Source organism: Lethenteron reissneri, chromosome 8 (genome assembly GCF_015708825.2).
Source record: "Lethenteron reissneri isolate LAM-NWPU_2019-01 chromosome 8, ASM1570882v1, whole genome shotgun sequence".
NCBI lineage: Eukaryota > Metazoa > Chordata > Hyperoartia > Petromyzontiformes > Petromyzontidae > Lethenteron > Lethenteron reissneri.
Window position 1 is genome coordinate 11,287,511 of NC_083786.1, and position 16,668 is coordinate 11,304,178.

At 49.7% G+C, this 16,668-nt stretch overlaps 1 protein-coding gene across 3 annotated transcripts in view; it reads right to left on the reverse strand.

Annotated features, from left to right (window-relative positions):
- Positions 1-11,869, reverse strand: part of SMOC1 (SPARC related modular calcium binding 1) — a 54,646-nt gene extending 42,777 nt beyond the window's left edge. Inside the window, exons 1-4 of one of the 3 annotated variants that reach the window (XM_061580057.1) lie at positions 11,114-11,869; positions 3,976-4,141; positions 2,109-2,206; positions 362-479 (exon numbers count right to left, since the gene is read on the reverse strand). In XM_061580057.1, the coding sequence (XP_061436041.1) occupies positions 362-479; positions 2,109-2,206; positions 3,976-4,141; positions 11,114-11,230 (499 nt within the window). In that variant the 5' untranslated portion in view covers positions 11,231-11,869. The remainder of the gene's footprint in view (positions 1-361; positions 480-2,108; positions 2,207-3,975; positions 4,142-11,113) is intronic. The other 2 variants (XM_061580042.1, XM_061580049.1) reach the window with 2 other exon arrangements.
- Between the last annotated feature and the right edge of the window lie 4,799 nt (positions 11,870-16,668).

Consider the following 16,668-nt stretch of genomic DNA (forward strand, 5'->3'; position numbering starts at 1 on the left):
CGAATTTTCTCCCTCCACAGTCCTTCTACCCTGTGCCTCTTCTCTCGTCACATCCCTTCCACGGTCCTCACATCGTCCAAGATCAACGTCGGTCTCCCTCTGCTCCTTCCGCCCTGCACAGGTGGCTTCCCCACGGCCCTTTCTCATTACAACCTCTTTGCCTCTTCTCTACACGTGACCAAAGTCTCCACTCCCTTGCCCTCTCCAGAATATCCGTAACCCCTGCCGCCATGGCTCTAACTTCGTTGCTGGACACGAGGCGCTGTACCGCGTAAAAACCCCCACCGTGCCAAGAGGACAGCGCCAATGTCTTGCCCGATGTGTACGCTCGGTGATTCCCGACGGGCGCAAAACCACTCACCCCGATTCCGCTCAACACCTGTGCACTTCGGGAGGGTGTTGCGCACAGAGGTGCCACTGATGGGCCTCCCCTCGGACGTGACGCACCAGCAGTAGCCCGTCGAGCTGTGACACTGCACCTGCGCGCCGCGCGGCAAGGGCCAGACAAACGTCGACGCAGGCAGGAGAGTCAACGTCGGAGCCGATGGTCGCGCCTCCACGATCTTGTGGACAGTGAGGTGGGACTTCATGTCCACTGGTGGCCCTGAGCCCACTGTTTGATGTTCTACATTCGAACAAAGACGGCCGCCGCATCGCACGGCGCTTGCAGATGCGCATCCGCGGACGTCTGGAACGCTCTTCCTTCCGATATTAGGATGCCACTGGAGCTACGCACGTTTACATAATCAAGATTGAAAACGTATTTCTTTAGAACTGCTCTTTGTGTCAAGTTTGTTGTCGTTCCCGCGCACCTCCCATTAGCGCAGTTGGCTACGTACGGTGCGAGAGAAGTTCAGTATACAAACATTGCTTTGGCAGGGCTCCATAGTACAACTACCCTTGACTTCCCCACAAAGTGGTACTCGTCTAGTTGACACCAGCGACATTCTGGGGGTGAGTAAGGCAAGTACATGCATGGACATGTATAAAGTCAATCCGCTGCTGGATGATGGCCTCCACTTACACTATGCACGTGGTACGGGTTACTTGACTCTACCTCACCAAACTGGTCAGTGTGGTAAAGTGAAGGTAGGGAACATAGACTTGGACGCATATAGATAACAGTACAACATTGGATTTTGCTGCACACCGCTTTCCTGTCCACCGCATAGCCCATGGTGGGCACCCATCGGAGCCCGAGCCAGTCTCAGGCCTGCTTAGCTTGCGATATCTGATGAGATCAGAAGCCTTTCGGGTGATATGGCCATAGGTAAGGCAATCCAAGTAAAAAAACAAAAAAAAAATGGTCAATACTCTGCGTGATGAAACAAAATGCAACTTGAAAACCTTGGTCCTGAAGGGATACGGTCATAAGTCTTAATCACTCCATTGCTGAATGAAGGCCTCTCTCAACCGCGACCATCTCTCAGGGTCCTGTGAAGCAGCAATCTACGTAGCTCCTGCACCACGGCTGATCTAATCGTTCCCCTCCCTTGGCTAATAAAAATAGAATGAATTTTTCTCATGTGAAGTGAAAGAGCCTCACAACAATGTATTTATCGTGTGAGTTAACAACAGTCACGATTAACAAAGCACCATCGCTTTGGAAGAGTGCGATATGCCGGTGTTTGTAAGTGGTACAGTATAAACAAACTGGAATTAACTATATTTTACCAATTGTATTGCAAGTGTCTTATCCGTGTTCAGTCAACAGATGAATGCATTTGGAACGCCGCAGACTATCAGTGCACCACCCCGAGTGAGACAGTGTCGCAGACTTGCTCCTCAAATCAACAGGGCCTCTTCACCCACACTTCCAGATGCCCTGACAATTAGTCACATGTCAATCTAACCAAAATCTCCGGTCGGAAAACTAGAATTTAACCAAGTTGAGCGAAAACCGAATGTGAGTATTTAATTTCGCTGCGGTCGTTGGTGGCCAGGCCAAGTGAGACCATCACCTCGCTGCACTCGCAAACACGGCCACATCACAGCAAATCCCCGAGCTGCCCGGCCACTACGCGGCTGGGAGTGGATAACGTGGTGACAAGAGCTCGCGCTGCCAAACGCGACGGCAACATCAGTGGCCGCAACTCGGCACCGCTAACCTCTGCGTATGTTCCGTCTTCCTTGCATTCCGGGATGAAACTGTTCTTGTCTTGCCGTTCCTGCGCCCTGGCACGATCTTGCTGGCAACTGGACATTTCTATTCAGCAAAGGGAGAACGTGCGCATGAGGGTCGACACGAGGAATTAAAATCATCCGTACAGCCATCCCTTGAGAGGCTTAGTGGGGGTGAGGAATAGAAGGAATGCCCCTGCCTCCCTCCCTCGTACGTGTTGCCACAAGCACAATTTTTAGCACAACTACCGCTGTTGTTTCGATATCAGCGATTCGTACAGCGGTGGAGGCTTTCGCGTATGTGCTGTATTGCTCTCTTTCGGGGTTGTGCCGCGTGCCATTCAGTGCGGTGTCTGACCTTTTGCTCTGGAACCCAACGAAGCTCTCAGCACGTGGAGCGAAACGTCAGATGTTGTGCCGAGTGCAGCACGCGCTACAACCTCCAACAATGCTGTGAATAGCCGTGATGTGTAGCTGGCTTTAGGTGAGCTGGATTCATAGGTGGGCTAAATTCATACGGTGGGCGAGCTTCATAGGTTGGCTAAATTCATAGTTATGCTAGATTCATCGGTGGGCTAGGTTCATAGGTGGGTTAGATCAATCGATAGGTTAGATTAATCGATGGGTTAGATTCATAGGTGGGCCAGATTAATAGCTGGGCTAGATTCAGCGTACTGATGTACATTGCATGTAAACGTGTAAAGTCCATGTGAGCTGTCGTGCAGTATTGTGTGTAACAAATAAATGATTAACAAATTAAAAGTGAATCTCACCACGTTAAAAATATCATGATTGTTCCCCTCCCTTCATTTATGGGTCTTCTGGGACAATGCTGTCCAGCAGAACTTTCTTAGCCTATGCACCAATGGACTAAAATGTGTTTCTTCGATGTGGAAATACAGTAAAGACATTTTGTTGGTCATTTACATGTAAAAATCAGTGTTGCATATTTCATTTTCACAATTATCACAATAGATACTCTTTGGTTCTTTCGGTAAAGTCACGTAGGTATAAAATAAAGAACCAAAGAGTATGGATTCCTGCAGTTACGAAAGCTTCAAATCAAGATATCACAATAGACTGACTGTCCCTTGTTAGTCTACTGCTGGAAGGTGTTGGCCCATGTGGGTTGCCTGACCATAACTCCACCACGGCTGGTCGGTGCAGATTGGTGAAGGAGACTACTCCAGGATGAGTTCAGCTATCGCTTACCACTGACATGAACCGTGGCCAAGAATCAACTCAGCTTGCTGGGTTCGACAATCTGTTCACCCTGGGGGACTTCCCCACCTTTCTCCAAGGCGTTTGGCCATCCTAGAAGAGCAGACCTCGGCAAGCTCCCTCTCGTGCAAGGCCTTCTACCACCAGCGGCGTGAGACGCCAACTGCCGGGCAGTACCTTTAAACCTTTTTGTACACCTTGGTTCTTTCGGTAAAGTCACGTAGAATGGAAATAATAAAATAATAAAAAATTAAACATAATAAAATAATTCTCACGACGTTTCGGCCACAACGCAAGCAGCCGGCCTCAGGTGTAGAACAGGTCTGTCGAGAAGACAAAAAAACAGGTCTGTCTTCTCGACAGACGTGTTCTTCAACTGAGGACGGCTGCTTGCGTTGTGGCCGAAACGTCGTGAGAATTATTTAATTATGTATATTTTTTTATTATTTTAATATTTCCCTTCTACGTGACTTTACCGAAAGAACCAAGAAGATGAATCCCTGCAGTCACGAAAGCTCCAAATCGAAACTTTTTGCACACGTTATCCACCCATACGCGTACGCGTAGCCGCGTTTCGAAATTCCACCCCGAGGATTAACGACGTCCACCCGCCCACCCATCCCCTCTGCTCACCGGGGCAGCGACCCCTTCTCGTCACCTCCAGCTGCGGCTCCTTGCACTTGGCCCTCTGGAACTCGCAGCGCGACTCGTACGTGCGCCCGTTGGAGGCGCACAGCGGCTTGGGCAGCGCTCCCACGCACGGCGCACTGCACTTGCTCTCGCGGTCGTCGATCAGGAACTAGGAGGGGGGGGGGGGCAGAGGGGAGGGGGCGAGGCGCGGCGGGGGATGTTACAGGCGGCGGTGATGGTGAGGAGGTGCCAGCATGTCCCCCTGTATCGTTCTGTTGCTGAGTATTCGTGGCGACACCAATGATGATGGTGATGATGGTTTCGCTGCTTTCGCCCTCTACGATGTTGTGCTTTGATATCACATTGCGATGCCCTCAATCCGGTTACTGCCTCGGCTTCCGACTTGGGCGCTGTATGTGTGTGTATGTTGAACTTCTTTCGCACCGTACGTAGCTAGTCATGATAATCGGAGGTGTGGGGGGAAGGACAACAAACTAAACACAAAAAACCCGTTTTAAAGAAATGACTTTTCAATCTAGATTTAAAAGTGCATAGCTCCATTGGCTTCCTAATATCGGAAGGAAAAGCGTTCCAGACGGCCGTGGAAGCTGTGTGCCGCTAATTCAGTTTCCTTGCACTTAACCAAACATTGACAGCTTCACCAAGCTTTCCCCCATCACACCTGCAGCTGTGTGTCCAATATACTTGAGTTTCTCTCGTTCTATGATGATGTGGCCGAGCTTCTTCCCCAATCTCTTTGGAGTGCTACACTTCCGTTTTGGTTCTTCTTGATGTCCATGCGCGACACAAAATTCTGGTCCCTGGCACCATAGTTCAAAAGCTACTGCTACATTGGTCAAAACAAAGACAAAGATCCCCCGTATAGCCTTTAACAGACTGTTGGGGCAAGTGGGTGGGTGGCCAACATGTTTACACACCACACCAGGGACTGGGTTGACCGAGTGGGAGGCCCATGACCGGTTCAGATAATCGTCGCCGGTGTTGGCCGTGAGCGGGAATCGAACTCTAGTCGCCCAGTTCCTTGTGTGGCGCGCTAACTACTGCGCCACCACTCCCCCATTGGACACACGGGTGTGTAAATACATGACATTGGCATGGGGGACAGAAACAAAAACGCCCAATGCTCTCACTCGCTGCTTGCCAGGACTCTACGGAGACTTAGTAAAACCTTATATTTGATAATCCAACAGTTTATATATACACATGCACACAATGCACACCAGGTGTATGTTAGAAAATGCCAAAGTTGAACGGATTGCAAAGGCACAAGCAATGAATGCCAGACATACACGTGTATGCCTTTCATATCTTTGCCAAGGTCTGTAACTAAACATAATTTTCTGGCAGATGTCAAATATGTTTAACATGTTTAATCATTCACTGCATTTTCAAGTGTGTGACAGTCTGCGCTCTTAAACGCATTCCTTCGTTGCAATATATTACATTTCTTGGCAATGATATAGCTGATATGGGATAGATTTGAAACCTAAAAGCATGAAGTGGCTAAGCCAAAGCCTTTAACATTAATTTGGAAATGACTCATGTGCAAAGCAATGTTTTGCAATGGATACGCAGTGCTGAACTTATAAAGTACACGCTGTGTCAAGTCATGAAACGCGTTTCTATGATCCAGATTTACGACATAGCATAATTTAAACGGCATAATAATAAAACTATCATGTCCTGCATTTTTCCATGAGTGGTGGCCATAGTGGTTATTGCGCCGCATTATGAACTTGATAACCTGAGCTCGATTCCTGGCCATGGCTAACACGAGTGCCAAGTAATTTCTGAGTCTACGCTGGGCTCCTGGTCCTTGCAACAGCCTTCGCTAACCAGCGCGGTGAAGTATGGTCAGACAGCTCCCGTCACCTAAAGTCCGTGCGGATGTCCTTAATCCAGCAGGGTATGTGACAAAGGGCTGGGAATGATATAATTATTCTAATTTTCAAGAAAAACTTTCGGGCGTTCAGAAGTCTAGTATCAGCAGGATTCTGTATTTTGGATGTTGATCCCATTTCATCGCTGAGTGTTTGGCACGTGGGAGGAAAACAGAGTGCCCAGAAGGGGAAAAAAATCCTCATTTGCAACAGGAGTACCACTCGAAGTTCTGTGTGCACAGTTTGAGTGTCGAGTTTATTTGATTTGTTACACGGATGATAGACCCGTTAAGCCAAATCCCGACAATGTTACGCGGTAGAGATCTGCGGTGTGTGAGCACAGCAGCAGCAAAAACGGAAACAAAATATAAAAAACAACGAAATTCCAGAGAACGCGTACAGGGTCCGTAAGACACACATCATTGAGAAATCAAGAAGGTAGATTCAATGATTACAGATAGATTCAAGAAGACATCCATTTTTTTCTTTAACAATCACGAATAGCTTGCCACCTTGAGAAGGACCGCGTGATTTTTTTGGGCTGGCCATCGAACAAAGACGGTTACCGCATCGCACGCTTTCAGATGCGCTTCTGTGGCCGTCTGGAACGCTCTGCCGTCCGATATTAGGAAGACACTGGGAGCCATGTACTTTGAAATCTAGATTAAAAACTAATTTCTTTAGAACTGCTTTTTGTGTTCAGATTGTTGTCCTCCCCCCACCGCATCTCCGATTAGCACGGTTGGCTACGTACGGTGCAAAAGAAGTTCAACATACATATATTCATCCTCACATTAAGACCTCCATGGCATAGCACGGTTGATAAGGAGCTGGGTGCCGCCTGACCAATCCCCCCCCCCCCTCGCCCCTCCCTTCTTTCTAGCTCGGGGCCTGGTCCCCCTCCAGCCTGTGTGCCCCGGTGCAGTCTCACCGCCTGCACACTCGATCGCTACGCCACTCGCGGGGAGCGGTGTGTGCCTCGCGCGAGATGCACGGAACAGAACGCGGCCTTTGTGTGAGCCGTTCTACATCCGAACACGACCCACTAAACTTTCCCAAGTGAAAGTTTGCCAAAGAATTCATGGCATTGACTCTGTGGGTCATGCTACCACGTGACTCCGCATTTCAGCGCGGGCGTCATGCGTGGCTTACGTCGGCGTCGCCCATACGAGGGCAATCTTCGGTCTATGTTATGAAACAACGAAAAGGACGTTGCAAATGGGGGTATATTGGAAATTATATGTAATTTGAGCAAATGCACATGTAGAGCATTGCTTGTGATGTGGTCGAAGACGAAAAGATGTTAGGTCCAGCATGGCTCTCTGGGTGACCAGTGAAATCTCTCTCAGGTGATCAAAAGGGTTTTTTTTGTCGTTTTCCGTGCCTATGCTTGGGCCCCCACGACCTTGTGCGAATCGCCGGTGGGCACGCTTTTGCGTACCATTAACGCAAATAAAAGAATAACCATCGAGTTGCTCCGTAACGTAAGCTCGGATCAATTTACGATTCAAATACATTAGGACGCCTGTGGTCTACTTCCAAACGGGTTGCAGATGTAAGTCCGTCTCAGCACATCGTATAATAAATACCATTACATCATAATCACTGCCACCACGACTATCATCAAGCCTGTGTTTTTTTTATATGCAACACTGCCTTTGGTGTGCTGAACGTGGTCTTACCATTAACATCTGCAACCTATCACTCACTCTATGTTTACCAAGCCACACCTGCTGGTGAGATGCAACGTGTCAAAACTGGTCTTCACTAATATATATACAGTGTATACCATTCTAGATTTGAAGTTTTCGTGACTGCATGGATCCATACTCTTTGGTTCTTTCGGTAAAGTCACGTAGGTGAAGGAATACAAATAAGAATACAGATAAAATATAGAAATAACTACATTAAATCACGACGTTTCGGAAGCAACACAAGCTTCCTTCGTCAGGTGGTGTTGCTTCCGAAACGTCGTGATTTAATTTAGTTATTTCTATTTTTTATTTGTATTCGTATTTTTTTTTTCACCTACGTGAATTTATCCGAAAGAGCCAAAGAGTATAGTGTATACCATATTATCCAGAGTACAAGATGCTCTGAAAAGTAAGACGCAATCCATACTTGAGCCCGGTTTCAATTATGGCATGCAAACCTGGTCACACACAGACACAGAAGGGACGTCTTATCATCCAGAAATGATGGTGTAAATCTTTGATTTATTCACGTATTTTCCCGTTAATGCATGGCCCACTGAGAAGCAATTGCATTAAGGTGGTATGTAAATCCAAACGACATTGCCCTGGATGAAGAACGACCACTCACTGGATTATATCGACACTGATGAATGAAAGTCTCAAAGCGAAATTAAGTAATTGATCAACATCATATTCATTTTGTGTTTGCGATGACACCTATATTCATAGGGTGCACACATTCAACTCCAACTGTTTATGCCTTCCAATACAAGGGGATTATGAACATTTTCAACAATAAGTCTATGTATTTGTAACATTATCTATGCTTTCAACTAAAAGCACAACACTGAAAAAAATCCGTAATTTGTAAGAGAAACATCCTATAGAGCACCATCTAAGCGGTGGGAAATGCAACCCAAGGCAGCGTTCACTTTGGATATAATTTGATCAAGAGTGCCTGCTCTGAGCCACAATGCCATAAACTGTTGTTTACGTTACTGCAACAACAGCTAAAAGACGGCGAGAGAGAGAGAGAGACTTTGTAATGCATGCGTCATGTTAATCGGCTTACAGCGTGGAAGGAGATCTAAGTGTGGCAGAGTGGTTCGATGCAACGGGCTGATAATTCCGCTGCACGCAAAAACCGCTCCGGTGGAAATGACCCCGTAAGAGGCGGATTTCCAACGATAGGGATTAGGAGCCAAGCAGGAGGGCAATTCATAGCCGGGTGGGGTGGTGGGGGGGGGCTCTATCCTCTGCGTCCGAGTCTCCCTCCGCGACGCGTTGACAGCAAAAGAGAGACGCGCCAGCGACGACCTCGATGGGAGCCACGAGAGGGAACGGCGCAGCCCCCCAAATAAAATGTTTGAAGAAAAAAAGTACGTCCCAATCTCGACTCTTTGGGCGCTCCTGTTCCATCACTGAACTCTATATAATGTTGGTTTCGGGTTGGACAGCGCATTGTTCGGCACGGCGTCCGACGTTTCGCTCTGGGAGCTTCTTCAGGGAGCTCAGTAACTACAGAAGCTCTTGCTTGCACGCGGAGCCGATCAAAAAAAAAACGGTACACGCCGAAAATGGGAGAGCTTTGCTGGCGAATGTTTGCACAGCCTTCAGTTCCGTAAGTGCTTGAAGAAGTTTCCAGCACGCGAAGTTAAATATCATGTCAAACATTACGCGGTATGGCCTGAATACAGTACACATTGCAGGCCTGTACACCACAACTGTAGGCACAAGAAGGGTTCATGTCATCTCGAGATGCAATGAAATGCTGAGATTCCTGTTTATTAGCTGTTAAATATAACGTTTTGTACATATGCAGCATCATCAGCACCCTCGAAATGGCTTGCCACGTCACGGTACTGTATACATTTTCTTTTGGGTCTTTCGGTAAAGTCACGTAGATTGGTTCAAAGGAAAGAACAAAAAACTACGACGTTTCGATCGCAACACAAGCGGTCGTCATCCCTTTTTCCTGATTGATAGATAAAAAAAATTGTCACGTTTACATGTCGAGGGCTACTTCACGACATGAAAGTACACCCAGGAGCAGCACTTTACCCGAGGTTGGAGAGATGTCACACAACCGCATAGCCACACTAGCAGGACACTTTCTAAGACACTCTGACTTAAAAAAAAAACAAACTAGTATTTGGTTATACTGCATTGGCACGCATTCATGACCAGCACTGTGTCCTTAAAAGGAAATATAATAAGTGACTTTTTGGGCAATGGCACATGGATTTATGTTCTGTGAAGGAGGGCCATCGCACGAAATATCACCGATTTACGCTTCCTTTAAAGGCCACAGTGTTATTGGCGAATTTGCCGAGTTTTCTGCTCGAGAAAATGGTCGTCGCATGGGAGTCGAATGTGATGGGGGGGGGGGTGTTTTTAATCTTTTAAATCTCGCAGCTGATATTTTGCTAAAGTAAGCGACAAAAACCGTGTGAGTCATCATCAACTCGCTACACTTGGAAACCCGAATCGCGCGCGGATCCCACAAAACCGGGATTTGAACTCTCAACTGTACCGACTCAGCGTTTCTGATGCTGGAGCCAACACTCACCCACGATTATGTGATCATGACTCCAGTCTTGGGTTCACATTTGGGAGTTTATTCATTTGTTTTGTGAAGCCGCACAGGCAATAAAAGAACTCGCTTAGAGCGCGATGAACGTGTCACATTGACGGTTCGTACGTAACCTATTGGGAAACAGATTGCATGCACGATCATCTTCATCAGCCATGATCATTCCACTGCTGGATGAGGGCCTCCTTCAAAGCCATCGGCGTCGCTCGCTTTCCCACCATGCAAACAATCCATCGTGGGCCTAAAACACCACTTTATAATAATATATGGTGCTGTCCTGTAGGAACAGCCTACCCCCAAACATTGCAATGCCGCGCAGTCGCGATCACGACTAAGTACAGCAGGGTTAAGTACGAATAGATTGGACGCCAGAGTGGCGAAATAAGTTTCGCGTCATCCGTGAAGGTGGTTTGCTTCGTGCGCTCGTACACGCACGCGTCATCGCATCGGGCTAAAGTCAACCAACCGGTCGAATTGTCCTCGGACTGTCACACGATCGTCCCGATTCTGCTGAGTAGACACGTTCATTAACATTTCGTCATTGTTTTATAAATTAAACTTATCGGGCACAGTAACAGAGAGGGTCTACGTTTGTGGACAAATGCGCAGCCGTAGGTGGTGTGGACTCGTACGGCAGACTTCGCTCAAACCCAAAATGCGATGGTGCACTATCCGCCAAGGCGAATAACGGAGAGGCAGCCAAGGTAGACAGAAAGCGTCCGAAGAGATCGGCCACCGCAAAGAGATGGAGCGATGAAAATCCGCTCTTGCGAGAGCGTTAGCTGCAGGTATTGTGAACCATCGCAACGTGGTGGCTTGGGGGAGTGGGGGCTTGATCCAGCAGTGGATTGACCGAGGTTGATGGTGACGACGACAATTAATGTGGCTATCGGGCTATAAGCCTGGCACGTGGCAATGTCGAGTCAGCGGAAAGTGAAGATCAAAACTCTTACCCGGAGTCCCACTTGACGGTGCGCGCTGCACATCACAATGGGCAGCAGCAGGAGCAGCAGCATCAGGAGCAGCGGGAGGAGGTGCACAGCTGCAGAGCCCATCGTCGCCATCGTCATCAGCGGTGGGGTAGGTGGGGGGGGGACCTTGTTCACGTGCAAGACGAGGTTCAGGCGCAGCCCTGCAATTGCCTGCTTGTGTATAACTTTCAAGAAACAAAAAAAAAACTTGGAACCACACGGCCGGTGACGCTCGGGTGGGTAGGTGAGGTGGCCTAGCTCGGACTGCTGATAGAGAAAATCCAACCGCTGTTTGCCGTGACGCGAGTGCGAGACGCCCGACGTCAAAAGCGCCACCCGAATTAATTCGAAAACGAAGTGAACGAATTAACAAAACGAACAAAACAAAAAAACGAACACGCTGCGTTACGCAAGTCGACTCTGGCTTCGTACGGAGTGATCAACAACGCGCGCGTATCGATGTGCGCGTGTTGCGCCTCCTCGTGTGTCCGCGCGCGCGCGTGCGTGCGCATGCGTGCGCGCGTAACTTGTGGACGCAGTCACCGCTGAGCAAGGAGCGGAGGGAGGCTGTGGGTGAGAGAGATTCTTTTGCTAAACACCGCAAAAGGCGCCCGGCTTTTAAGAGGCGCTGTCGCCCCAGAGCTACGCATTCGCCTCGCCCCCCGTCCTTGGTTGGCTCCAGGGGCTACCCCCTTTGTTTCTCTGTTTTCCTCTCTCTCTCTTCTCTCTCCCTCAACCTCTTCCTCTGTCTTGCTCCTCTCCCTTCGCTGACTTTGCTCTCCCTTCTCTCTCTCTCTACTCTCCCCACTCTCCTCGTTCTGCTCCCTCCCTCCTCTTCATACTCTCCCGTTTCTCTTCTCTCCACTCCCCTCTCACTCTAAATCTCTGCACTCTCACTCCTCTCCTCTCTGTATCTCTGTGCGTGGTGCTTTTAGCGTCACAGCGCGTCAATTTGTAGCGTTAATTTTCATTTGTTTGCTGGTGACTTTGTGTATTTCATATTGAAATCGCCTCCAGTGTTGTTGCTGCTGGCGGCAATAAAAGTTGTTTAAAAGCCAAAAGTCTGTCTCTCTTTCTCTCATCTCTCTCCCTGTACTCTCCCTGATCGCTCTCGATCTTCTTCCTCCACCTTGTCTACTCTCCCTCCTTGCTCTCCTCTCTGACTCTCTCTCTCCTCAGCTCTGTAACTCTCCTCTCTCTACTCTCCCTCCTGTGTCCCTTCGCTCCTCGCCCTCCCCTCTCTCCTCTCCTGTAACGCGCAGAAGGACATCGAACGACTTAGACAGAGGAGTTGGACACCCTCCACTCGGGTAGCGATTGCAGAGTGAAGGGTGTGAGTGCTAACTTGGTGATCGTACTCGCTCTCTTGACAATGTCATATCCACATTAAGTACAAACCGTTGTCAATCCACCACTGGATACAGGTTACTCTTACACGGGCTGTTTGACCATACTTCCCCGCGCTGGTCATTGCGGATTCGTGAAGGGGGCGGGAGGTGGGTGCGAGGTTGTGCCCAGGATATCACCCGCCACTGATGGTAGCCGTGGCCTGCAATCCAAACTCAGGACGCCAGGTTGTACAATGCTAAACCACTGCCCCGCTCAGAACTCCACCGTGCAAGGGGTTTAAGCGGTGTGTGTGTGTGTGTGCATGCCGTTTAAGGAGGAATTTGGGGGTTCAAGCTTGAATGGCCACGTTTGCGTCTCTCTGATTCAGTCTCATGGAATCACTCCTCGTTCCCAAGGGAAATCAAACCGCGACGATGTCGGGCCCCCAGTACAGCAACTCGCAACCACTCTACCACCGTGTCAACTGCTAAATGCAGGCAAACAATAGCCTCATCATCATATCAATCAGCCTTGGTCAACCCACTTCTGGATGAAGGGAATATATTTATATACACACAGCATTGTCACCATTATCAGACGCACATTTTATCACCCGCTAGCTATTTTAAATGAAACGTTTGGTGGCGCGTCTTATAATCCGCTGCGTGCGTGTGTGTGGCATTCGAAGTTTTGTGGGGAGCGGTGTGCGCAATGAGTAGCGCACTGCGTTACGAAGGCGACGAGTTGAGTTCGATTCCCGCTCACGACCAATAACAGTGGCGAATGTTTGAACCTGTCATGTGCCTCCCCTAGGTCGACTCAGCCTCAATTGAGCACCTGGTGTCTAAGCATCGCCACTAGCGAGACAAAGGCCACCCGCTTCCTCGTGTACCGCAGTGGCCTTCGTAGTTGCTCGCTAACAACACTTGCCCCAACATTTTATTTAGGCTATACGGGAGACCTTTGTCTTTGTTCACACACTGTTGGACTTTTATTGACACCGGGCAAAGCGGCTGCGTGGGGCGCGTGTTACTTTCCGGAGCGTCTTATAATCCGTCGAGAGCGACACGCATATGTGTCAGACCTTGCTCGATCCACAGCTGGATTGAAAGCCCCCTCCCCCCCCCCGTCTTGCTTGGCTGGCTTGGCTGGCTGCACACGTCGAGTGCATGGGGATTTGTGTGCCGTTTTGGGGAGGAGGAGGAGGTGATGGAGCAGAACCGACTCGCGTGGCTGGGAGCTCAGCAGACACGCAGCGCTCGCTCCTGCTACATACACACACACGCGATAATATACACACTCGTATTGTAACAACTGGCCTCTTATACACCAGCCACAAGCTGGATATATACACACACAGCACACACACACACTGCCAGACAGTCTCCCCGGGCACGGGTGGGAAGAAGAAAAAAAAATGACCAGGGCTCGTTACGCTTCGCAGACGTGAATTTATCGATCTGGGTTTTTTTTTTTACGCGGCTCTTTTTTTAATAACTTACATCGCCCCCCCCCCCGATGTTTGCTCGTATTACAGGCACGCCGCAGTCAACTTTGTATGTGTGTGTGTATGTGTGTGTATGTGTGTCATTGTGCGTGTGTGTAAGTGTGTGTGTTAGTGTGTGTGTGTGTCAGTGTGTGTGTCTGGGTATGTGTCAGTGTGTCAGTGTGTGTGTGTGTGTCGGTGTGTGTGTCAGTGTGTGTGTGTCTGTGTGTGTGTGTCTGTGTGTGTCAGTGTGTGTGTGTGTCAGTGTGTGTGTCAGTGTGGGTCTGCCCCGTGACCTCCTGCCAGCGGGCGTTCGACACTTCACGTGGCTTCAAGGTGCACATGGCCTGGCACAAGCGTCGTGGTGACGTCACCGCCACTTAGTGGCGAATTCCCGCTGATGGCCAACACCAGTGGCGATTTTTTTAACCAGTCTTGGGCCTCCCCTAGGTCGACTCAGCCTCAAAATGAGTGCCTGGTGTGGTGTGTCAACATGATCACTGGGCAGACAAAGGCGGCCGGGCGTGGCGTTGGTCACCCACCCCCTCGTGTGCCGTGCCGGCCTTCATAGGTGCTACTCACAAACATCACTTGCCCCAACAACCCGTGTAGGCTACACGATAAACTTTGTGTTATTTTGTTTGTTCCATGTAACGTTGCACTGTGTTCGCGCGCTGCTTTCCCCCACGGGCTTCTCGCGTGCCCAACGTTTTTTTTTTCGTTTTTTTGCCAAGTGCCCGATTTATTTCATGGCTCCGTCTCGATTTGCGACCAGGTCGACGTCGGCGACCCACGACAACTCGCGTCGCTGGGCCAACACCGTTGCTGGGTGGGTTACTCCCACCTCGAGACGGCGTTGAAGAGGAGGCCAACGTGCCCTCTCGGTGGGCATTCTAGCGCCCCCTCTCGTTGAGGCCCTTTTGTTGTACCGCCAGCAGTGGCGTGAGCAGGCAACTTGCAGGGCCGCGCCTTTACCTCGTCGCTGCATCGTATTGCGAGCAGCGAGTAATGTTGTAGCGGTGTGAGTTTACTCGAGCTTGCGCAGTGAGACAGAATGACCTTACGTCTCGCGAACGCGTGTCCGCCTGTATGCTGTGCGTATGTGTGTGTGTGTAACACCGCTAGTGTCGCGGTTAGCGCTACACTGTGCTATGAATCCGGCGACCTGAGTTGGATTCCCGCTCACGGCCACCAACACCAGTGACGATTATCTGAACCGGTCCTGGGCATTCCATAGTTCGACTCAGCCGCAAATGAGTTGCCTAGTGCGATGTGTAAACATCGCCACTGGGGAGACAAAGGCGGCCGGGCGTGGTGCTGGAAACCGACCCCCTCGTGTGCAGTGCCGACCTTCATAGGTTCTGGCTAAAAGCACTTAGCGAGAACCTATGAAGGCTACACGGGGGATCGTTGTCTTTGTCTTTTGTGTCAGACCATGATTAATAACGATCGATTAATTAGTGCTAAAGGTGCGGCATTAATGGATTCGGGGGGAACAAGATCATACATCTTGATTTTTTTTTCACTTTGTAAAGGGCTCCTCAATGTTGTTGTTGTTAATCAAAATAAACGAGAATACGGGGGCGGACTCCTTGCGAATGCGTTTTCAAAAGTCAATTGCGGCCAACGCGTCCCCAGAGCAGTGCACAATCGCGCTCCGCGTAGCACGCGTTCCGTGCTGGGCGTCTGCACGCGTCACCTACTTGTGCCACGGTGACCAGATGTTTACAGAAGGTCGTGGGTTTGATCCCGACCCTGACGCCTGTTTTGTATGTTTGGAGTCTGCGTCTGTGTCTCTCTCTCCTACCTCGTCGCGTGGACTTTTCTCCGGGTCCATCCTCCGTGTTTGTTTTCCTCCGCAGTTAGAAACACGCGGTTCCGAGTATTTGGCTGATGTACATTTGCACGTGATAAGCCACTTCGTTGAGCTATCATCTGTGACCAGGTCGCTTCTGAATAAAGAGCTACATAGCTCAGTGGGTCTTCCTCCTACATTTTAAATATATAGATTAGTTTAGCTGTATGTATTTATTGCGCTGCGGCTGATGAAATCGCTTGTAGCGGTGGCGCAGTGGTTAGCGCCTCGCACTATATGAACCCGGCGAGCGGAGTTCAACGTCCCGAACACAGCTGGCATCAGTGACGAGTGAAATCTGAACCGGCCGCGTGACTCTCCCCTCCCCTTTGCCTAACGCGCACGGAACGGCGTGGCGAAGCGTGGCTAAAGCAAACCCCGTGGCCGATACGGCGTGGGGAGCCCTTCATCCAGCAGTGGATGGACAGAGGCCTGTACTGTCACGTCGTTACGCTACTTTGTAAAATGTGAAATGGATTATGCATCCCGTTCCAAAACAGTTGGGATGTTTTTGTTTACGTACACGAGCAGCCACTTATGAATCCCGTGTCGGGCGAGGGCCTACCAACACTTTGCGAGTCGCGAGGGTTATCTAACCATACTTCACCACCCCGGTTCGTCTGGTATTGGTGCAAGCTAGACCCAGACCGGTTGAGATTTCGTTCGCCATTGACTGTGGACGCGTTCGGGAGTTGAACTCAGGATGGCCCGGTCCATAGTGCAGCCAGCGTTGTGTTAACTCGCTGGTCCACACGGCTGCACCCCGATAGCACGCACGTGGTTATTTGACCATACTTCACCACGCTGGTATCGTCAAGGAAAGGTGAATGCAAGGAGCGGTGGCGGTGGGAGCATATAAAGTACATC